This window comes from Daucus carota, chromosome 8 (assembly GCF_001625215.2).
Source record: "Daucus carota subsp. sativus chromosome 8, DH1 v3.0, whole genome shotgun sequence".
Classification (NCBI taxonomy): domain Eukaryota; kingdom Viridiplantae; phylum Streptophyta; class Magnoliopsida; order Apiales; family Apiaceae; genus Daucus; species Daucus carota.
The window spans coordinates 32348955-32372636 of NC_030388.2; the positions used below are offsets into that span (position 1 = coordinate 32348955).

At 36.9% G+C, this 23682-nt stretch overlaps 5 protein-coding genes across 6 annotated transcripts; 1 reads left to right on the forward strand and 4 right to left on the reverse strand.

Annotated features, from left to right (window-relative positions):
• Positions 1-82: 82 nt before the first annotated feature.
• Positions 83-2308, forward strand: LOC108199585 (2-methylene-furan-3-one reductase). Its single transcript, XM_017367479.2, has 4 exons — positions 83-526; positions 1055-1378; positions 1479-1638; positions 1759-2308. The coding sequence occupies exons 1-4, from the start codon at positions 122-124 to the stop codon at positions 2022-2024; spliced, it is 1155 nt and encodes a 384-aa protein (XP_017222968.1). The 5' UTR covers positions 83-121; the 3' UTR covers positions 2025-2308.
• Positions 2309-2424: 116 nt separating this feature from the next.
• Positions 2425-5460, reverse strand: LOC108199586 (carbonic anhydrase 2). Of its 2 annotated transcripts, none has more exons than XM_017367481.2 (9): positions 5326-5460; positions 5074-5131; positions 4855-4989; positions 4550-4598; positions 4244-4360; positions 3869-3922; positions 3326-3411; positions 2885-2990; positions 2425-2752 (listed from the first exon to the last, which is right to left on the reverse strand). In XM_017367481.2, exons 2-9 carry the CDS (start codon positions 5124-5126, stop codon positions 2588-2590), a joined length of 765 nt encoding a protein of 254 aa, XP_017222970.1. In that variant the 5' UTR covers positions 5127-5131; positions 5326-5460; the 3' UTR covers positions 2425-2587. The 2 variants fall into 2 exon arrangements, with proteins under 2 accessions (XP_017222970.1, XP_017222971.1); XM_017367482.2 differs by having other exon boundaries at positions 5074-5128; positions 5326-5430.
• Positions 5461-18821: 13361 nt separating this feature from the next.
• LOC135148208 (transcription factor bHLH90-like) lies at positions 18822-19539 on the reverse strand. Its single transcript, XM_064082424.1, has 3 exons — positions 19385-19539; positions 19126-19302; positions 18822-19015 (listed from the first exon to the last, which is right to left on the reverse strand). Exons 1-3 carry the CDS (start codon positions 19502-19504, stop codon positions 18881-18883), a joined length of 432 nt encoding a protein of 143 aa, XP_063938494.1. The 5' UTR covers positions 19505-19539; the 3' UTR covers positions 18822-18880.
• Positions 19540-19583: 44 nt separating this feature from the next.
• LOC108199147 (transcription factor bHLH90) lies at positions 19584-21084 on the reverse strand. Its single transcript, XM_064083844.1, has 5 exons — positions 20866-21084; positions 20584-20778; positions 20399-20490; positions 20238-20338; positions 19584-20129 (listed from the first exon to the last, which is right to left on the reverse strand). The coding sequence occupies exons 1-5, from the start codon at positions 20964-20966 to the stop codon at positions 19584-19586; spliced, it is 1035 nt and encodes a 344-aa protein (XP_063939914.1). The 5' UTR covers positions 20967-21084.
• Positions 21085-21632: 548 nt separating this feature from the next.
• On the reverse strand, positions 21633-22852 carry LOC108198739 (uncharacterized). Its single transcript, XM_017366517.2, has one exon. The coding sequence runs from the start codon at positions 22590-22592 to the stop codon at positions 21918-21920; it is 675 nt and encodes a 224-aa protein (XP_017222006.1). The 5' UTR covers positions 22593-22852; the 3' UTR covers positions 21633-21917.
• Between the last annotated feature and the right edge of the window lie 830 nt (positions 22853-23682).

Genomic DNA, 23682 nt, shown 5'->3' on the forward strand with positions numbered 1-23682 from the left:
GAAAAAAACAACTGGGCCTATCAAATTTTAATCAAGAACTGGCCCAAGCCAAGTGCCACAATAACCATATATTTGAGACAAAGAGATAAACTTGTTAGCATCAAACCAACACTTGCAACTCATGGAGACTACACTCCTCAGCTCCACACCTCTGCAACTCAAAAAACTTGACAAATCTTCTCTCTTTTTGTCATCTGCATGCAAATTTACCAACAGGGTGTGCCTTAAAAGTAATGTTTTAAGTACTAAAGTGTCACATTTTTGTAAAAAGTCCTTAAAAGTGTCAGCCAGCTCACAGGCAGCTCCTGCTACTGAGACTGCAACTGCTAGCTCTGTTCCTTCTGTGATGAAGGCTTGGCTGTATGATGAGTATGGGGGAGTTGAGGTCTTGAAATTCGATTCGAGTGTTTCGGTGCCTGAGGTGAAGGATGATCAGGTTCTGATCAAGGTTGCTGCAGCTGCTCTCAACCCTGTGGATTTTAAGAGGAGACTTGGGAAATTTAAGGCCACTGATTCTCCTCTTCCGGTAATTTTTTCGATATCGAAAATTTAGTAGGATTAATTTGTGGCATGTCACATGTCCAAGGAAAAGCTTTCATTGTGTACAATCCTTGTTAAAAATCAACTCTAAAATTGAAGAATATTACATATTTATCATCTTAGTAGAAATGTGTAGCTTATCACTGTAATCGAACATTACATATTTATCATCTTTAGGTGTTTCAAGATAGTAGTCCAGTTTGACTTTTACGCATGTATTTTAAGATGCATTGAAAAAAAGCTACACAAATATTTTTTAATTTTTTTTCTAAATAAGAATTTAATTGCAAAAGTTAAACCGGACTATTATTTTGAGATGGAGGGAGTATTATTTAATAGTTCGATTGGATTGTTAGTTAAACTGGACTACTATTTTAAGACGGAGGGAGTATTAGTTAATAGTTGGATTGGATTGTTAGTTAAAACTGGACTACTTTTTGGAACGGAGAGAGTATTAGTTAATAGTTCAATTGGATTCTTAGTTATGCATGTTAAAGGGTTGCGTTTGTTGTAGACGGTGCCAGGGTATGATGTTGCTGGTGTGGTAGTAAAGGTTGGTAGCAGTGTCAGTAGTCTAAAGGAAGGGGATGAAGTATACGGAAACATAAGCGAGTTTGCTCTGGAAGGACCTAAACAATCTGGTTCGTTAGCAGAATACACTGCTGTCGAGGAGAGACTGCTGGCTTTGAAGCCTAAAAATCTGTCATTTGTTGAGGCTGCCAGTCTACCTCTTGCAATTGAGACTGCTCATGAGGGTCTCGAAAGGTCTGCATTTTCAGCAGGTAAATCGATTCTTGTTCTTAATGGATCAGGTGGAGTTGGTACCCTGGTGATTCAGGTATCCACATTTCTTTCTTGGAGCAAAGTATTCTATTTTTCAGAGACAGTGTCCAAGTCTTTAGTTATGCACACCAATCAGGTTTGTTCATGTTATGCAGGTAGCTAAACAAGTGTTTGGTGCTTCGAGAGTTGCAGCTACATCTAGCACAGGCAAGCTTGAGTTGCTGAAAAGTTTGGGGGCTGATTTGGCAATTGACTACACCAAGGAGAATTATGAAGAGCTAGATGAGAAATTTGATGTAGTCTATGATGCAATTGGTAAGAGATCATGCTATATCTTCTTTTTAATGCAAGTCGATCTGCAGAATACTATGCACCTATATGTAACTCTTGTATAGTTCTAGATATGACAGTCTATTTTACCAACAAAATGAACAGGACAAGGTGATAAATCACTAAAGGTTTTGAAGGAGGGAGGTACTGTGGTGGCTCTGACTGGTGCAGTCCCGACGCCTGGTTTCAGATTTGTTGTCACTTCTAAAGGATCAGTTCTGACAAAGCTGAATCCCTATCTAGAGAGTGGGAAAGTGAAGCCTGTGGTCGACTCTAAGGGGCCATTCCCATTTGACAAGGTTGTCGAGGCCTTCTCCTATATTGAAACAAATAGAGCCACAGGAAAGGTAGTTATAGCTCCAATTCCATGAGATGAGAAAAATACTACCTATTTAGGCATGTACTCTATGTACACTTCAATAAAGATTGCTTGCAATGGAAATATGTCAAGTGTGTTGTACTGCAGAATTGAGGTGTAGATAATGACCTGGCACAACTCCTTTCCAGTAAAAAAATAAACTTGAAAGTTTTCTAGAAAGTTCTCTCCGGCTATTAGATTAACTATCTTGTGCATAAACTGGTTCTGTTCTTTCAAAATCAAGAAGATAACAATGGCAAGTGCTTCTCAACTTTGGTTTTACTATGTTTTGCGACATGTTTGAGTATGTTTACTACTTGATTTCATCACTCGCTACATCTGCATTGAAGAATACATCACTCGCTACATCTGCAGCGATACACATGATCAAATAAACTGGAAGCCACACAAGGTAATAAAACCACTGAAATTAGATTCTCACATTACAAACATCGTGGCCCAAGTCATATACAAGCAAAATGACCTTATTTAATGATCAGCATAATGGACATGTACAACATGAAAAGAAACGAAGACTTTTACAGACGAAAGGAACGGACATAAACATGGAGGTTATCAAACAGTTAGAGGGGGTGAAAGGCCAAAATCAAGACTCCAGAGCTCAAAAGATCCGTTGATGAAATCATAGTGCCCTCCTTTAACAGATACAGTTTTCTTAGCTACAGCATCTCTAACAAACGGATATGTTAACAGATTTCCCAGTGATACATTCACAGCCTCCTGCAATCAGACCACCACAAGGGTTTCAGTGTATTAACAATATAAAAGAAATCACATAAAACACAGCATCCTTCATATTGGCTTTTGGTGCACTTGAACAAGCTGCATTTTGTAAATTTAGCCTGAAATTACCTTCTCCAGGCTTGTGCACTGATCTGTGAAGTCCAGATGCTGGCTTTCTGCTTTCACCTTGGCCTTAGCCGGTGCACCAATTTTCACCCAGTTTTCAATAAAATCACTGACAGTTGAAGAGAAGATGAAATATTTAGTCTTAGACAACAAAAGGTGTAAATGATTTTGATGACTACCAGAATAACTGACTACAAGATAGAAGGGATGTTGTAAAATGTCAGATGGATGGAGTTATTCACGAAAACAGTCTCTCTGTAATAGGTGAAAGGTGCACCTAACCATTCTCATTCCCTGCTTTCGAGTGGGATATACCAGGTACGTTTGGTTTGGTCTTAATAAAGTCATCTAATACTAGTATCTAAAATTATTTGTATTACTAATATAAAGCCAGGTGACTTATGATTCTTAATGCTGGAGGAAGTAGTTAGCGAGAAGACTCACCTAGCTGTCGTGTCATCATCAGAGCAAGACATGAGGCCCTTTATCCCTCCACAACAGCTATGTCCAATGACCAGAATATTCTCTACCTGAAATACATTATCTCCAGTAATGTGCTTTTTGTGTTCTAAATTTATTGGAATATATACCCCCAAATGAAAAATGATAAATTTGATCCCAGATACTACACATTTTACTGATACTTTTGGTTCTTGCTAATCCAATCACTGGTAAACCATCTTCCAAATTCGAAGAATAACATTAAAGCTTACTTTACATAAGCATATACACTGACTTTGAGCTTACGAGATGAGTATCCACTAGGCTACAGTGCTAGGGATTTACGACACGTATTTGAGTTCTTATTAAGGACACTATATCAAATATCCATATCAATACTGTAGGAGTGGGGACTATTTCACCGACATTGTGCATCTCCTCCACTACAACTTTCTTTGACTTACCACCACCCAAAATTCTTTATTAAAGAAGCACCAACTAGACTAATTATATTCTTGGTGTCACAAAGGCAATAATGGTTTCTACCTTCAAGTGCAATACTGCATATTCAATTGCTGCCCCAGCTCCAGAATACTTTGTCTGCAACAGATAGGAAAAGCAACTGAACTTAAACTTTTTCATTCGATAAAAGAGAACAGAAGGTAATAATAGTACTAAAGACTATTAAGATGCTGGTTTAGTATGTCGCGGTGTTTAAGATAATTAGGAAGTGGTCACAACTTTCCAATTTTATGTGAAGGCAAAGATGCAAACTTAAATGCTGCGGTACCAAACAGAATGAGATTCTCAAAGAAGCGACTTTTTACTTAAAAAAGAAGACGAAGAATCCAGATGATGTTTTCAATGTAGGATTAAAGTTTTATATTAAGCAAAGAGTTCATGTGCAATCAATCATCTTGCCTTGTCAAATGGAGGGACCATGTTCGCGATGTTTCTGACAATAAAGGCCTCCCCTGGCTGAAAGTTGAGGATATGTGAGGGGCAAACTCGCGAATCTGAACAAGCAAATACCAAGAACTGCAAAAAAAATTAAACCAGAGAGTATTTTATAAATAAACACATACAACATCTTGAATCTGATCAAGGTACATGAAATAAAGTTGCATGGTAGATTAACCAGTAACCACCTACATTTTCAGTTTTCAATCTGTTTCGTAAAAGATAGTCATTTACAAACTAGCAGTGAAGCATCATAAAAATACTGACCTTAGGGCTCTGGCCCTTGGCAAGTTCATCGAACAAATCAGGATTCTTCCTGCAAATTTGCATAAATAAAAAACTTTTAACTGTCTGCAAAACATTTTGGCTTATAAACGTCTAAGCTCCATGAAAAATAACAGTCCTTTAAAAAAAAACTATTAAAATAAGAATTTATCTTCAGACAAATAAATGAGCTTTAAGCAATGATTGACACTTGTAATGCATTATAATTACGTAGTACACTATTCGGTAAATAATTTGGGATCTCTGGCATTACTCATAACGCGTAAAAGAAGTCTAAAGAAACTTACTCGTAGATTTCTTTTTTAAACTGCGCAAACCCATTCTGAATCTTTTCAACAGGGTCAAACTTGTCGGTGACCTCCAACTCAGCTGTTAATTGCTTGATCTTAGCAATGGCAAGATCACCAAGATGGTCATTTTCACTAGCACATCATGTAAACAAGTCAATCAATCAACTTAAAAACATTAATTATCTAGTAACAGAGTAACTAACTATAATTTAGCACCTGAGAAGTTTCTTTAGTCCTGCAATGGCGGCCTCATACGCAGCTGATTCCATTTCTTCTGGCAAAAAAAATGTTCATAATGCAAAACTCGCAAAATAGCAGACTCAGACTTATGGCTACTTGCATGTGTGGTTTTATATGATGATCAAACAATATAGAATCTTTTATGTAAATGACATAAACGGAAAGATTCATCAAAACTAAAGAAAATAAGAAAGAATGATAAGTGCATTAAAGATGATATGTACGGACCTGCTTTAGTTTGGATGATGAAACTTGAAGTGATTCTGCTATTGCTGCTGTTTCAGATGGCTGTGTATCCCCCACCTGATCCTTGCATTGTTTACACATGTGCTGTTGATGCTTATTTATATAGGCTTCTCAAGTCCTTAGGGTCTTTTTTTTTAAACATTTTTCAATAGTGTCCCTTCAGTTCGATTACAGCTGTTTGGTCCAGGACAATCGATTATCGGTAACATATGTCGAGTGAGAAAAAAATGTCTGACGAAAGAAACTCTAAATTGGATCAATTTTTTGCTGGATGACATGTATGGTCAGTTTTCCGCTGGATGATACTGTACCACTCATATATATGCATTAAAAACTGAGGAGTGTATTTAATTAGGATTTTAAATAAATTTTTTTCGTTCATGAAATCTGGACGTATTCAACTTGGATTCAAAAAAATATATTCAATTCTTATATAAACTGGTGAAATTTTGTTTTTTAATATCAAACTTTTGGTTTAAGCTTAACTAAACTAGAATAATTTGATCACCTTTTCCTCTTCAGATTAGTAAAAGATTAATTAGCTAAAATTCTCCTGTTTTACGCCATGAGCACATGGTTTTTGTCCCTTTGTCTTCCTCATCTTTAGGAGTCCTCATGCATTCAACAACCAATGTAACAGATTTCTATGTTAGATAACTTGCGTTCTCGAGTATTATTTAATCTTGAGGCCTATCTTATGATTTTCACATGGATCAACTGCAGCTTAACTACTTGACCTGGCAATCATGACACTAGCTAGAAGCTGATTCAGTGTCGAAATTCGGGTTGTGGTCCAGCCGGTCCATATTCTATATTACCCGGACTCGGCTAAAAGTGTCTAACAGACTAACATGGATATGTGTCGGAGTGTTGGACTCGGCAATAATTTGAAATTTTTATGTGTTTTTTGTTAAAATAAGAGTCAGAATGTTCATACCCATGTCCTAGTGTCGAGTGTCCGACACGGGTACTCGAGATAAAGTGAAGAGTTTGGGTAAGGTAGTCCATATTTACAAGTATAAAATAACTCAACTAACTTCTGCAAGTGCACCAACTGGCTCCTCTGAAATGCCAGATTGCCAGATCCTAGGAACTAGTTGATAGAATATATTTTTATATATATTCTATATGATTTTATTCTCATATTTCATTATATTTTGCATTGATTTGGATTGTTATTAATAGATTTTAATGTTTTATTGTAGGAAATAAAGAATTTCTAAGTTGAGAAGGATTTGAGCAAAAAGATCTATTTTTGGAGCTAAATTCTATGAAAAATCGGATTTGTTGGGCTCTACCCGGTTTCTGCACTGTTCGGGCCATATCTTGAGTTCCGGATGTCGGATTTGGATGATCTTACAGCCCACGCGAAGCTTGGGAGATTTTCTTTAATTTAGAGATAGCCCAAAAAGCAAAATCCTACTGGAAAAGCCCAGAAACAGAGAGGAAAAGACAGCTGCGAATTTTGAAGACTAATCCTACTTTGCTTTGGAGTTCTATTTTAGATATTGGTTCAAAAACATTAAAAACAATTATTATTATTGTAGGAATAGAAAAAGATATTATTTTAGTTTTTATTATTAGTTGGGAGAAAAAGGAGATATAGAGGACTTACGTTAGTTAGGTTTGGCCATCATCTTTTTCCTCCCGTAGACTGCAGCCTTTTGGGTTTTAGCTTGGATATTGAGTTCTTGATTAATACAAGTTTAAGGTATTCTTATATATTCTCTCTACATGTCTTTGATGATTGTTTATGTTTCTTCTATTCTTAGCATGAGTGAGTAATTCTTTTCTAGGGCGTAAGGAGAATCCATGGTTACACCATAGTATTGGCATGATGTTCACAGTAGTTTGATTGATTACAAGTAATTCTAGTCGATATGTTTTAATGCTTAATTTCTGTAATTGGCCAATATCATTGATTAAGTGTATGCGAATAAGGGTAATAAATCGAGAGATAAAATACCCATTAGAGGCACACATACGATTAGCCGAATGAATGTGAATGTGAGAGCATCATTGGAATTCTGAGAAAGTTAATACTCGAGAGAGATTAACACATGTTCTAATTACTTGATCAGTTTAATTACTAAGAGTTGTTAGTTGTGTCATCATGTTTCGAGAGTGTTAGTACTCGAGAGAGACTGACATACTCTAGCTACGTGACCACTTTTATCATCTCAGTTTAGAAGCCAGTTTGGTGTAAGCATGGTGAATCCGATTGCCCTAGACCTTTAGTTAATTGATTTTCAAAACACATTTATTTGCATTGTTATTTATATAAAAATCTTCAAAACTCATCTTTCTTATTCCGGAAGCAATTTGTAATAATTAGATTGAATTTCTTGAAACCTGTCTCCCTGTGGATACGATCCCGTACTTGCTAGTCTCTGCTAATAACAGACACCGTGCACTTGCGGATATTAATTTAAAACGCATCAAGTTTTTGGCGCCGCTGCCGGGGAGACGGCTAGTTTTCTATAGATTTTAGTTTGATTATTTAGATTGTTTCCATTGTCTCGTTGGAGCTTTAGTTCCAATTGAGACTGTTTTTACTGTTTTCCTTGTTTAGTTGTTCATGCCCAGGTCTACAGGAGACGTGGAATCAACTCCTATTGATCCTGATTTTGACACTACTTTACAACAATACCTTGATCGACAAAAGAAGGGGAAACAGCAGTCAAAGATTAAAATGGGTGATCTTCCTGTTAAATCTTTGAAGAATTATTCGCAGCCCTCTCCGAGTGGTGTGCCTACTGGCATTGCTATGCCAAATATTCAAGCAGCAAACTTTGAGATCAAACCGGCGTTGCTCACTATGATCCAACAGAATCAGTTTGCTGGTCTTCCAACTGAAGATCCTACACTTCACTTGCAAAGGTTTCAACAGCTCTGCTCTACCATCAAGTTTCAAGGAGTCACTGCAGATCAAGTGAAAGTTATGTTGTTCGGGTTTTCTCTTCGTGATAAAGCTCAGAAGTGGTTAAATGATATCAATGTGACCGAGTGGGATGCAATTGCTCAAGCCTTTCTCACTGAGTATTTCCCTCCCAACAAAACTAATGATTTGGTTGACAAGTTGACCACTTTCAAACAAGAATATGATGAAACTCTTAAGGATGCATGGGACAGATTCAAAGATATTCAACGCTCTTGTCCTCATCATGGTCTTGAGAAGTGGTTTCTTCTCAAGCGCTTCTATTATGGTCTTGACTCCGAAACGAAGAGCACAGTGGATAATGCTGCAGGTGGTGTTTTTCTAGACAAAGGAGTTGATGATGGTTATGCTTTTCTTGCAAATCTAGCTGCAAATCACTTCAATAACCCGAGAGCACCTAAGAAAGGGGGTAAACTTGAAGTTGATGCTTATTCTCTTTTATCATCTCAACTCGCTACATTGACTCAGGAGATCCATTCATTAAAGACTTCACAATCGGCGGCTACTCCTCCTATGAGTATTAATGCATTGTCATCCATGGCTCCTATCAACAATACTTTTTGTGAAGTATGCGGAATTCAAGGCCACATGGGTAACGAATGTTCCTACAATGTTCAGAATTCACAAAATTTTCAGATGGAGCACGCAAATGCTTTTCAGCAGAGACAACAATACAATCCCTACTCCAACACCTACAATCCAGGATGGAGAGATCATCCAAACTTCTCATACAAGAATAATAATGCTCAGAATCCCCCTTCTAATCAGTCGCAGCAATATCAACAATCATATCAACAGGCTCCGCAACAGCAATACAGGCCTACTCAGGGACCTACAAATCCACCTGGATTTCAAAAACCCCCTCAGCAACAGATCCCTCAAGCTACACAGCCTGATCAAACCAATGATATGATGAAGATACTAATGCAAATGCAAAAAGGTCAAGAGGAAAGCATGCGACAAATGCAGGAGAACATGAGAGAGATTAAGGAGTTGAGGACCCATAACAAGATGATGGAAACTCAGATTGCTCAATTGGCTAGCTCTTCAAATACAAGGCAACCTGGTTCTTTACCATCTCAACCAACTCATTCCAAAGAGAACTTGAATGCTATTGCTCTTAGAAGTGGTCGCACATATGATGGTCCCCCAATGCCTACTCAAGATATTTCTACTGAGAATGAAAAGGAAAGCACTAAAGATGACAAGGTGGATGAAGTTGTTGATCAGAAAGATAATGGTGGAACTGAAGGAAGCAAGAAAATTGATAAAGAGAAGATTAGTAGTGCTCCTCCACCATTCGAGCCTAAGCTACCATTCCCTAGCAGGATGAACAAAACAAAGGTAGATCAGCAATTTGGTAAGTTTATGACCCTTGTCAAAAATCTGGAGGTAACTGTTCCTTTTACTGACTTGATTTCTCAAGTTCCTTCATACGCAAAGTTTTTAAAGGATATTCTTACAAAGAAGCGATCTTTCGGTCAGGTGGAGACAGTTGCTTTTACTGAAGAATGCAGTGCTGTTTTACAAAATAAGTCTCCACCTAAACTTAAAGATCCCGGAAGTTTTTCAATCCCATGTCATTTAGGTGCATTGTTTATTGACAAAGCTTTATGTGACCTAGGCGCTAGCGTCTCTGTCATGCCTCTCTCTATTTTTCAAAAGTTAAACATGGGAGAGCTAAAATGCACACAAATGACATTACAAATGGCAGATCGCTCTATAAAATATCCCTTGGGTATTTTAGAGGATGTGCCTGTCAAGGTTGGAAAATTTTATATCCCTGTGGACTTTGTGGTATTGGATATGGAAGAGGATAGTCAAATACCTATTATCTTGGGTAGACCATTCCTTTGTACAGCAGGTGCTGTAATTGATGTTAAAAATGGGACTTTATCTTTAAGCATTGGTGATCATACAATTTCTTTTACTCTAACCTCTGCTCTTAAGTCCCCATTGTTGGAGAATACTTGTTGCAGGATTGATGTCATAGATGAAATCGTCGAGGATGAGCTACCACAAGTTTTATTGAATGATCCCTTAGAAGCAGTTCTAATGCTTGAAGCTTCAGAAGGAGAAGGACATGCCGAAATTGATTCATTAATTCTTGAGTTGGATGGTAAGGTCGATCCGAGGAATTGTGAGGTAACAAACTCTATTACTTCCTGTGATAAACCTCATGTGAAGAAACGAGAGCTAAAACCTCTACCACCTAATCTTAAGTATGTGTTTCTTGATGATGATGAGTCTTATCCTGTGATTATTAGTTCAAGACTTGATGATAATCAAATTTTTAAGCTTCTCACTGTGTTGTGTATGCATAAACAAGCTATTGGGTATAGTATTGATGATCTTAAAGGGATTAGCCCAAACTTTTGCATGCATAGGATAAATCTTGATGATGATCATAAGCCTTGCATTCAGGGACAACGTCGCTTGAACCCTAACATGCAAGAAGTAGTTAAAAAGGAAGTGATAAAACTACTTGATGCGGGCATCATCTACCCAATTTCTGATTCTAAATGGGTGAGCCCGGTTCAAGTAGTTCCTAAAAAAGGAGGGACCACAGTAATTAGGAATGATAAAGATGAATTGATTCCCACTAGAGTTGTCACAGATTGGCGAATGTGTATTGACTATCGTAGGTTGAACACCGCCACTAAAAAAGATCATTATCCTCTCCCATTCATTGATCAAATGCTTGAAAGACTTGCAAAACATAAATTCTTTTGTTATTTGGACGGGTATTCAGGGTTCTTTCAGATCCCAATACACCCCGATGACCAAGAAAAGACAACATTCACATGTCCATACGGTACCTTTGCTTATCGTAGAGTGCCTTTTGGACTGTGCAATGCACCCGCTACTTTTCAGCGTTGCATGACATCCATATTTTCTGATTTCATTGAGTCTATTATGGAAGTTTTTATGGATGATTTCAGTGTTTATGGATCTGATTTTGATGAGTGTTTGCATAATCTATCTAAAGTGCTTAAACGATGTGAAGAGGTTAATCTGGTTTTAAATTGGGAAAAGTGTCACTTCATGGTCAATGAAGGAGTGGTACTTGGTCATCTTATTTCTGAGCGTGGCATCCAAGTTGACAAAGCAAAAATTGAGGTGATCGAGAAACTTCCTCCCCCTGTCGATGTCAAGGGCGTCAGAAGTTTCTTGGGTCATGCGGGGTTTTATCGGCGTTTTATTAAAGATTTTTCAAAAATTGCAAAACCCCTCACTCAATTGTTGCTTAAGGATGCCACTTTTGTGTTTACTGATGCTTGTTTGGATTCCTTCTACAGGATCAAGAATGCTTTGATAACTGCACCTATCATACAGCCTCCAGATTGGAGTCTCCCATTTGAAATTATGTGTGATGCAAGTAATTATGCTGTTGGAGCAGTTCTTGGCCAAAGAAAAGATAAGGTGTTACATGCAATCTACTATGCAAGTAAAACCTTGGATGAAGCTCAAGTGAATTATGCTACTACTGAGAAAGAACTCTTAGCTGTGGTCTATGCCTTAGATAAGTTTAGAACTTATCTCATTGGTTCTAAAGTCATTGTTCACACTGATCATTCTGCGCTGAAATATCTTTTGGCTAAGAAAGAAGCAAAACCAAGGCTCATCAGATGGATTCTACTCCTCCAAGAATTTGACTTAGAAATCAAGGATAAGAAGGGTGCTGAGAATGTGGTTGCTGATCACCTTTCACGATTGCACTTCAAATGCAATGTTGCTTCTGACACTCCCATCGATGATTCTTTTCCAGACGATCACTTATTTGCTATCACTGCAGAAACTCCATGGTATGCAGACTTTGCTAATTTTTGTGTGAGTGGCTCTCACCCTCCAGATTTGACCTTTCAACAGCGGAAGAAGTTTTACCATGATGCTAAACAATATTTTTGGGATGACCCTTTCCTGTATCGGAAGTGTGCTGATGGAATCTTTCGTAGATGTATCCCGGAATCTAAGGTTAATGACATTCTTCAACATTGTCATTCTTTGGCATGTGGAGGACATCATGGTCCATCTAAAACTACTGCTAAGGTACTTCAATCAGGTTTCTTTTGGCCTTCTCTATTTAAAGATGCCCGTGCCTTTTGTGTTGCTTGTGATGCTTGTCAAAGAACAGGGAATATATCTAAACGTCACGAGATGCCACAAACCGGTATTTTGGAGGTTGAGTTATTTGATGTATGGGGCATTGACTTTATGGGGCCTTTCCCAACTTCTTGTGGAAACAAATACATCCTAGTTGCAGTTGACTATGTATCTAAGTGGGTAGAGGCTATTGCATCACCAACCAATGATTCCAAGGTTGTTATGAAACTTTTCAAAAAGATTATCTTCCCACGTTTTGGAGTACCAAGGGCTGTGATTAGTGATGGTGGTTCTCATTTTCACCAGCGACAATTTCAAACTCTACTGAAGCAATATGGTGTTACTCACAAAGTTGGCCTAGCTTATCATCCTCAGACAAGTGGCCAAGTGGAAGTCTCAAATCGTCAAATAAAAAGTATCTTAGAGAAAGTGGTGGCCAAGTCTCGAAAAGATTGGAGCTTGAAGCTAGATGATGCTTTGTGGGCTTACAGGACAGCTTATAAAACCCCCATTGGAACTACTCCGTATCGGTTGGTCTATGGCAAGTCATGTCACCTTCCAGTTGAACTTGAACATCGTGCCTTTTGGGCTATAAAGGAGCTAAATATGGATCTAAAAGCTGCGGGTGAAGCCAGACTTCTCCAGATGAATGAATTAGATGAGCTTCGTTTTGATGCTTATGACAATTCTCGGCTTTACAAGGAGAGAACCAAAAGAATGCATGATAAGATGATCCATCGCCGAGATATTCAAGTTGGTGACAAGGTGCTTTTATTCAATTCGAGACTTCGACTTTTTCCTGGCAAGCTTAAATCTCGATGGTCTGGACCGTTCACGGTAACTGATATCAAATTTCATGGTGCTGTTGAAATTATGGGACAAGATGGGACGAGGTTCAAGGTCAATGGTCAAAGGCTGAAACTATATGTTGATGGTGCATTTGTTGGTGGAATAGAGACCTTCTATATCCCCAACCCCCCTACAGACGTCTAAATCAAGGTTAGAAGTCAAGCTAATGACTTTAAAAAAGCGCTTCTTGGGAGGCAACCCAAGCCCATAGTAAGTTAGCTATTAAAAAAAAAAAAAATTCAATTAACAAAAAAATTAGATAGAGTTTTTGTAGAATTTTTGCATTTTGTATATTTTTTTTTATACTCCCAAGGTGCCTTGATAATTTTTGTGTGAAGTGTTTTCAGATATTTTAATAGATTACTCGTGGGGCTCAGGCTGTAGATAAAGAGAAAAAAATGTTAAGGCAACAAAGACCTGCAGGTCCGTCTTACATAGTCACGGCTCAAATTCTACTGGTTAAAAGTTATTGAGGAGATAGTCATGAGAGCTGCAGCTCCGCTCTGCCTAGCTACGGCTAAATTCCTACTGGTTAAAATAATTATGGAGCTGACTTGGGGAGCTGTAGCGCGCTGCAGGCTAGCCAGCGCTCCAAACCTTCTGGCCAACACACATACATCACGTCCATCTTCAATTTTTTGGTTGTTTTCTTTCTTTTCTTTTTTTTTTTTTTTTTTTTTTTTCTTTTTGTTGTTTTTAGGTTAATTATTATCTATTGTATTATAAATTATGTTATTATTATAAATTATACTAATATATAATTATTTTTAAATTATCATTATTGATAATTATATAATTATTTGTATATTATATATTATATAAATATTTATATTGTTATTTTACTAATCTTATTTATTTATTTTATAATATATGTAACTAATTTTTTATTATTATTATTATTATTATTATTATTATTTATGTAATATTTATATTCTATATTATTATTATCATTATTTATGTATAATTTATTATCTATCATATTCTACTATATATTTATTTATTTTAATTCTCAATATATTATCATATTATATGTATGCCACAACTTGTATTATTTTATTATTATTATTTATATAATTATTTAAAACCCTTTTTTTTATATAATCTGAAAAAGAAAACAAAAAGAACTTTTTGTAATAATTGTAAAGTATTCTGTTATGTGTACGTGATGTTCCATGTGTGTTTTAACCAAACCAGAGCAGCTGTGCTTTTCACCGGAACAGGGGAAGAATTTTAAACCCTAATCTTGGAACACGTTCTCTCTTTAGCAGCTTTCGATCGCAGCAACACAAGTCAGTAGACTCAAAGGTCTCAAATCAGCCGGCCAGTTACAAAACACAAGTTTTCTCGGTGACTAATAGTTGTATCTGACCTGCTGCGCTCCATCATATGCAGCCTGTTTTTATCGCTAGCAAGCTACAGCTTTACAAGTCTCCTACAACCGTTCTTTCTTATCCTGCAGATGTTGTTGGCCTAGAGATTAAGCAGAGTTCAATTGTTGTTCTCGCGGTGTTCACCATGACTCGTATCTCTGCACTTGTCTCACCTCCGAAGAAGAAACAAAAACAGAGCTTTGAAACGGAAAAGCCTGCTGTTGTCAAGTACCCTGCAGTCAAAACCAGTGGAGACACCCAACGGAATCTCTATGCAACATTATCCAAACGTCCGGTGTTCCCAAACAAGTATGTTGATTCTGATGCCACTTATCGCTTGAATATTACCAAAGAATTGACATATAAGCTTGCTAAAGTTGGATGGCGTGGTTTGTTATTGATGGATGAACCTTCTTATTCTACCCTTACATATGAATTTCTGAGCTCATTCACGGTGACGACAGAGGGTTTGTTATCTTTCCGGATTGCTAATACAAATCATCAGATCACAAAAGCTCAACTAGCTAACATGTTTGACTGGGAGTTAGTGGAGCCGCAGCAACTTCCGGCGGACTATGCTACCCCTTTTTGGCTTAAAATCACAGGGTTGCCTTCAACCACAAGATATATAGCTCACGATGCTTATGCTTCTGATATTATAAGTCACTGCTATCGCTATTTTGCTCGACTTGTCTCATACACAATCTACGGTCGCCCTGAGAGCAACAACAAAATTCGATCCGGGGAGCTTGCTTTGTTGTATTATTTTGACGCAAAAATTCCAGTGGATTGGACGAGTTTATTGATTGAAAGGCTATTATATCAAGCTAAAAAAACTACAGGTGCTCTTGTGATAGGAGGATTTGTTACTCGAATTGCCGAGAAATTGGGAGTTTTTGATCGTGGCACGACGAGTCTCAAAGTCGTGGAAGGATGGTCTCCTAGGATTGATACTGAGTATGTAGTATGCATGAAGATGTTAAAAACACGACCATATAATCCAATACCTCACAAACGCCTTGCGGTGGCGCCTTTAGAGGAAATCGAGCTTCCAGCCTTAACACTCGAGCAACAGGTTGATGAGTTAAAGAAAAATCAGGTTCAAATGATTCAAACTCAAGAGAGAGTGGAGAAACAATTGTCTTCCATGGAAAAACAATTGTCTGACATTGCTGCTTCTATTACGAAACACTTTTCACACCATGCATCTTAATCCCAGGGGAGTTTTCTTTCTTTTCTTTATAGCGTAGGTCTGGTAATTTCTATCAGTATGTGAGTCTATTCAATAGTTTAATTGTTCATTGAGGACAATGAACCACTTTAGTGTGGGGATAGGGTCTCAATGTCAAGAAAATCAAAAATCAAAAATCAAAAAAAAATTATATATTAAAAACATCAAAAAAATTAAAAAATTGAAAAAATTATATATTGCCATGTCTCAAATTTAGGAAATTCATGTTAGTTGCATTTAATTTAGAGCATATAGTTAATTAATTTGACATGCTTTTAGGTTGCACTTGCATACTTCATGAAAGTAAATAATACCAAGTTAATTTCTCATGATGAGTTTATTTGCATAATTTCTTGGCTAGTAATCTTGATCATGTGTGATGTCTTGCATGCTTGGAAATTGTTTGTGCGGAAATTTTAATTACACTATAAAATGCTCTAGAGACAAGACTTAGGCTAACTTAATTCTTGAGTTTTATCTATGAGTCGAGTGTAGAATTTTGACTATTCCTTTTTGAGCTTAGAGTATGTAAATCTTAAGTTTAGGGGAGCTTTAGGATGTATATGCCTTTCAAAAAAAAAAAGAAAAAAAATAGAATACTGCAAATAAAGTATCGAGTACTCCTTTGAGATCAACGGGTGGTAAATTTTGAAAAGGACGATCCATGTACTTGTGCTGGTATTAAGTGCAATTGTACTAGAAATAAATTTTCTTGGTGACTTTTCACAACCCTTGGTTACTGGAGAATTACTTGACTTAAAAAAAAAATAGAAAAAAGATGAGATAGCGAAGTCTTATGGTGGTCGTAACTCACTTACCCTGAGAAGCGTCCCGACCTTAGACCGAGCATGAAAAAAAAAATTATATATATAGAAAAAAGTAAGAGAGGCATAGAAGTTCTTTTGCGACCCTGAGCTGTAGTTGACTCTAATGTAACGAAGCGTTTAAGCATTATCCTGATAAACGACTCATGTTTAAGACTCTGTTGAAATTTGTCAGTCTATGTTTTGTTTCATTAGAGAGTATGTTGAGCACACACGATGCACTCCGTACTTGCAGTGGAAGAGTTGCTTGACTAATGTGTGAGATAGATGAAATCCTTGATTGTTGCTTATTCTGAGGATTATCTGTTGACGAGGTTGATGCTTTCATGATTGTATTTCATGTATATTCATTTAGTTTGCATTCATATTAGTTGCATATTTGAGACTTGGCAGAAAAATGGATTTTGTGGGTATATTCACTATAAACCCTCACGAGACAAAACTCGTCCTACTAGGGCTGCCTAGGGGTTTAACGGCTTGTTGCATACGCTCAATGCAATCGTGTCATCTACGAAAGTGGTGCTAGTTAGTTAGAACTTAGTTTATTTCGCTTATTTGCCCGAGGACGTGCAAAAGCTTAGTGTGGGGATGTTTGATAGAATATATTTTTATATATATTCTATATGATTTTATTCTCATATTTCATTATATTTTGCATTGATTTGGATTGTTATTAATAGATTTTAATGTTTTATTGTAGGAAATAAAGAATTTCTAAGTTGAGAAGGATTTGAGCAAAAAGATCTATTTTTGGAGCTAAATTCTATGAAAAATCGGATTTGTTGGGCTCTACCCGGTTTCTGCACTGTTCGGGCCATATCTTGAGTTCCGGATGTCGGATTTGGATGATCTTACAGCCCACGCGAAGCTTGGGAGATTTTCTTTAATTTAGAGATAGCCCAAAAAGCAAAATCCTACTGGAAAAGCCCAGAAACAGAGAGGAAAAGACAGCTGCGAATTTTGAAGACTAATCCTACTTTGCTTTGGAGTTCTATTTTAGATATTGGTTCAAAAACATTAAAAACAATTATTATTATTGTAGGAATAGAAAAAGATATTATTTTAGTTTTTATTATTAGTTGGGAGAAAAAGGAGATATAGAGGACTTACGTTAGTTAGGTTTGGCCATCATCTTTTTCCTCCCGTAGACTGCAGCCTTTTGGGTTTTAGCTTGGATATTGAGTTCTTGATTAATACAAGTTTAAGGTATTCTTATATATTCTCTCTACATGTCTTTGATGATTGTTTATGTTTCTTCTATTCTTAGCATGAGTGAGTAATTCTTTTCTAGGGCGTAAGGAGAATCCATGGTTACACCATAGTATTGGCATGATGTTCACAGTAGTTTGATTGATTACAAGTAATTCTAGTCGATATGTTTTAATGCTTAATTTCTGTAATTGGCCAATATCATTGATTAAGTGTATGCGAATAAGGGTAATAAATCGAGAGATAAAATACCCATTAGAGGCACACATACGATTAGCCGAATGAATGTGAATGTGAGAGCATCATTGGAATTCTGAGAAAGTTAATACTCGAGAGAGATTAACACATGTTCTAATTACTTGATCAGTTTAATTACTAAGAGTTGTTAGTTGTGTCATCATGTTTCGAGAGTGTTAGTACTCGAGAGAGACTGACATACTCTAGCTACGTGACCACTTTTATCATCTCAGTTTAGAAGCCAGTTTGGTGTAAGCATGGTGAATCCGATTGCCCTAGACCTTTAGTTAATTGATTTTCAAAACACATTTATTTGCATTGTTATTTATATAAAAATCTTCAAAACTCATCTTTCTTATTCCGGAAGCAATTTGTAATAATTAGATTGAATTTCTTGAAACCTGTCTCCCTGTGGATACGATCCCGTACTTGCTAGTCTCTGCTAATAACAGACACCGTGCACTTGCGGATATTAATTTAAAACGCATCACTAGTGGACTCAACAAGTGAGTATATCACAAAATATAAAAAACAATTTACCTCTGGATGGTGGACAAGGGCGGATTCAGGATCTAATCTTTCGGGGTGCACCAAGTAAATTTTAAAAAATCGCCCTTATATTTCTAATCATAAAGAACCACCCTGGTGGTGGATGCTTCTGTTCTTGTTGAATATAATATGATCCAATTACACTATCGTCGTAATTAATGATCCAATTACTCAACACGACAACACTAATAAGAAATAAATGGTTCGAACTTTAATATTAATTTCTCTATATCCCTACTTGAACTTCCTGATGAATCACTGTACTCAGACTCTTCTCTTCATGCATAACATCTGACTTTGATCTCCAGATTGCAAGCAATGATTCTTTCAACTCGTTTGGTTCGATATCCTCTTGGTTTACCTTTATAAACAAACAATGTTAAGACCTTGTAGCCAGATATCTAAAAATTATAAAACTTCTTGTAATTGAATTGCAGTTTTTTTTAATTTTTCGCCCTCCTGCAATCTTACCTCCATCTTGAAAATGTTCATGACTTTTCCCTCGCATGTTGTAACATTTATGTCCACAACTTGAAAACCGAGACAATGTATAGCCTCCAGCAATCTCAAGACTCCAGCTTGCTTTCGACTGTGAATGAATTTCAGAAGGAACTCCCTCTTGCCAATCCGAATTATTTCCATTTGTACCTGATACAACAAAAAATTGGGATATAACTGATAGTTCATAGTGTAAAAATTTGGGATTTTATCTATTTGTCTATCTTATAACCTCGGTTTCCTGGCATTCCTCAGAATTAGGCAGACCTTCATGTGACTGTTTTATTGGACTGGTTTTACTGTATTCTGCTTCTTCCAGTTCTTTGAGTTCAGTCTGGAAGCATGCAATCATTTGTTTCAAATCCGCGATGTAATCAACTGCATCTCCAAGTATTGATGCCCTGTCCATCTAGTAAATATAGAAACCATTGTCAGGATATTCGTGGAAAAATTGAATTAGTTACTGCAATGTGAAGTTGTAAATTACGACTAGATATCAGGACCTTTGAAATCTTGGGGACTAAAGCACGTAGTGTAAAGAGCCCGTCTTTGATTCTCTGCCTTCTATTTCTCTCTATAAGAACATTTTTTGATTGGTATGATTCCATCTGTGTTCTCTGCCTGCTCTTTGGCCTATCTTGGCGATCAAATGCACGTTTGGAGCACATCAAATTAGCTTTAGTCTCTTCTTTCTTGGACAGTTTGCTCTTCGAGTTCAATTCCCAAGATTCTGATGAGTCCCTAGTTGATTTAGGACAATCTAAAGGGGTTGGACCAGTGGGTGATCCATCAATGTTAAAATTTGGGGCCTCATTCTGTAGCATAGGCATGACGCTTAAGCACTCGTTAACAAATGGATCATGAGACCTTTCCTTGATGATATGATTCGTATTGCAATGTCCTGTCATGATTTCGTGTTCCAAGGACATGTTATAGTGAGCTGTGATGTACTCTACTAGCTTCTGATCTTTCAGTACCTAGTGAAATTAATAAAAGGATCATCATTGACTCATTGTTCATAATAACATTAGTTCAATACTGCTAAAACAGAATGCATCTCGGGCTTGAAAAATTTACATGCTTACGTTCTTAGTACTGAAGAGCTCAATGAGGCCTCCAACAACAGGAATTATAACCTGAGTTCCTCCTGGTTTCTGCCAATGCAAGAAACGATATTCCAACTTCACTAGTTTATCATTTTCTTTTTCTCATTCATCTTAATCATAATGAAGAACGAAAGAAGAACATAAAAGAGATAGAAGACTAACTGGATTGGAGGCAGTTGCATTACTGGTAACCCACATTTGTGTGTTTGATATTGCCACATCTCCATGAATCCTGTTTGGAGTCATCGTTATTAGCCATTAAAACCAGATAACTAATCAATCTGCATACGAGATCATACCACTGCAACGAAAGAAAGAAAAATACCCAGAGTACAATGGCATCGAAGCTGGATACTTGGCAAGAGCCTCACAAGCTTTAGTCTTTGCCAGATGAGGAAAATAAATATCTTTGCATATAGGAAATATATGTTGCTGCACATCTTCACCGCTTTCTTCTTTCGCTGTGGCATGCCCATTAGCAGCACCACCACAACAACAGCAGTCCACCCATTTGATAAAGCTAAACAGCCATAGCAAAAAAAAATAAAAAATCACATTAGTCCCACAAAACAAAATTAAAAAATTTCTTTGCATGAACATAGGTTACCTTGAAGGATCATCCCCTAGTTTCCAAATTACACAGTAGTCCCACTCCTTGTTCTTGACAAGTGGTCTTAGCAACTCCACAACTCTTTCCAGAGCTCCCATTTTTTTGAAATTTTTCTACAAAATATTCTGTCTTGGGACAATTTCTCAGGTGGGTTTATTATAAATTTTAAATATAATATATGCTTATGAATTCTTTGTCTGGTTTACATGCAGCTCAATTCAGTGATTCATGTAAACAAGTACTACTGTTCTCCCTTAGGCTGAGAATATGATCTTGATTTCAGAAGAAAATCTGTGTCAGAAGAATCCGATACCTCTGTCTCTGTTTTTCTTGATCTAAAGTACTGTTTTGACTGAAGAATGCAGAATAGTACAACTAATAAAGACAGATTTGTAACATCCTCTGCAGCCATGTGTCACTTTGGTATTACTCTTTTGGTTAGGGAGTCAATTGAACATTTAAGAAATTCCTTTATTTTGTGTTCTTTTTTCTTTCTTTTTTTATGGTGTGCTTATGTGACTCATGGTATGGTTCTTAGCATGTACTACAAAAACGGTTTATATGTTTTACAGATTAATGATACGTTCGTTAATGTTGAGCAAACAAGTATCTATCCAGAATAGGATTAAATGCTATATGATCTCGACAATAGGTAACATAGACTTGATCATGTTAAGATTTCTCAGTTTTTCAATTAAAGGCTGAGACTTTCTAGTTCTTTTCAGAAGCATCTGATAGTGGTCCATACTAAATCAACAAGAAAATACAGATAAAGAAAATTCTGAAATATACAAAGATGTCTGTACTACACACATCAACTGTGACAATCAACTTGCTGTTGATTTCTGCAGTTCTTTAAACTTAACCAGACCAGTATACCATATACCATTACAAAGCAGACAGATAAAAAGACCATTATCTTACAATTCTTCTTTTCACACACCAATGTTAGTTTATGAAACAGAAATTTAATCGAAAAATAAGAAAATTTAAGAGATATTAAGGCTACATGAGGAAGATCTTCATGCAATACTATGAAACACCAGTAGTTAGTTCCCATCACCAGCAAACCTTGTTACCCTTTTCGACTGGCCATTGTGAATGGGCTTATGCCCTCTTATTCCTTCATTTGCAGGCCCTTTTCCACTTGGAAATCGCTTATCAAATCCGAATTCTATGCTTCCTTCCCCTCTACTAGTTGCAGCACTGTGAAACGTCGTAGGGCCCCTCAGTTCTTCGTTGGTAGCTTCTCTACCACTTGGAAATCTCTTATCAAATCCAAATTGTGCACCTCCTTCACCACCATCTGCACCATTGTGAAATGCTTGAGGCCCTCTAGGTTCTTCATTAGCAGGTCCTTTACCACTTGGAAATCTCTTGTCAAAACCAAATTTCACATTAGGCCCTCCAAAGTCTTCGTTTGCAGCAACCTTAGAACTTGAAAATCTCTTATCAAAACCAAATTCTATATCCCCTTCTTTAGGCTGAGAATGGTGGTTTTGCCTAGGCTCCTTATCTCTAGAACGATAAGCACCTTTTGGATGACCTTGGCGTCTGCTGCATATCCGTCCAAGAACACAAGCTATTGCAGATATAACAACTATAACAGCAAGGACTATGAACACCGTCCCAAACGACTCATGTGAGTGGTGTGCAGCTGCAGGCCTTGTCATGACCTGAGTAGGGAAAGGCGGCGAATAAACTTGTAACACTGGTTGTGACATTATCGCAGAAAAAATTATTCAGACTCCTGATCTAGTATAAATGTTCACAGGAGGAGCTGTTCTTTGAGTACACACTAAGACAGAGCTGCTTGAATTTGATTAGTGCAAGAGTCAAGAACATTATATTGCGTGCCGAATTGAATTAACCAAACAATGGTTCTTAAATGAGGTTTTTCAATTCAAAAAAGAGGAATTTTCTTTAATAAAGACACAACTAAAGATATTCCCTCCATTTCACTTTGCTGCAGAAGAAGGGGAATTTCTTGTTGCTTTTTATGTGGAGAAAGTAAGATTTTGGCTCCTTTTCACATCACTATTTCAAGACCCCATCAAACAGCTTTGATCATCATTCTTCTGTCCCTAGCATAATGGTGGGATTAGCAATTTTGCATTATGTTTTTTCAAGTAATGATTAGGCTGCATTTCGGGTGGGGTTTAATTTTCGACAATGATTACAGCATTCAAATTATCTTAATGATCATGGATCATTACAAAACCAGCAATGAAACAGGCATTGCTAAATTTCAGGAATAATAAAAATTTGTGTAGTCGCATATATTCTCTCCTTTTATCCATATGCTGGGATACTTTTCCGCAGCATCAAAGCAATGCAGACCTCAAGGAAAGTAGAAATGACCGAATTCAAGCGTGGCAAGAAAGAAGCATCAAAATATTCACCAACCCCAAATGACTCAACAAAATAGTCCTTTATTTTTTTCTTGTATATTTTTCGCAGAAAAAGATGCCTCACTGTAAGGGAAAAGAATCTTACTGAGATGTTTAAAGCTCCGCGGCCTCTAATAATCTACTCAATTCTTGTTAAATCCCGTGTTTAAAAGTACTAATCCATTCATTAGTTGCTAGATTTAGGTTGGGTGCACCAATGTTGCTGGTCAAAATTTTATCTGCAACACGAATTGCATTCTTAATATTGAAGCAAGCTCTTGGATAAACTGTATCAGTTTCGAAGTCATGTCATTCTTTTTTACCATACAAAGCAGAGCCAAAGCCTAAAGTATGATAATCAGGTGCTTTGCATTGATCCATTAACTGGTTCCAGAAGCAAAATAGATCCGTTTCTCACGATCTG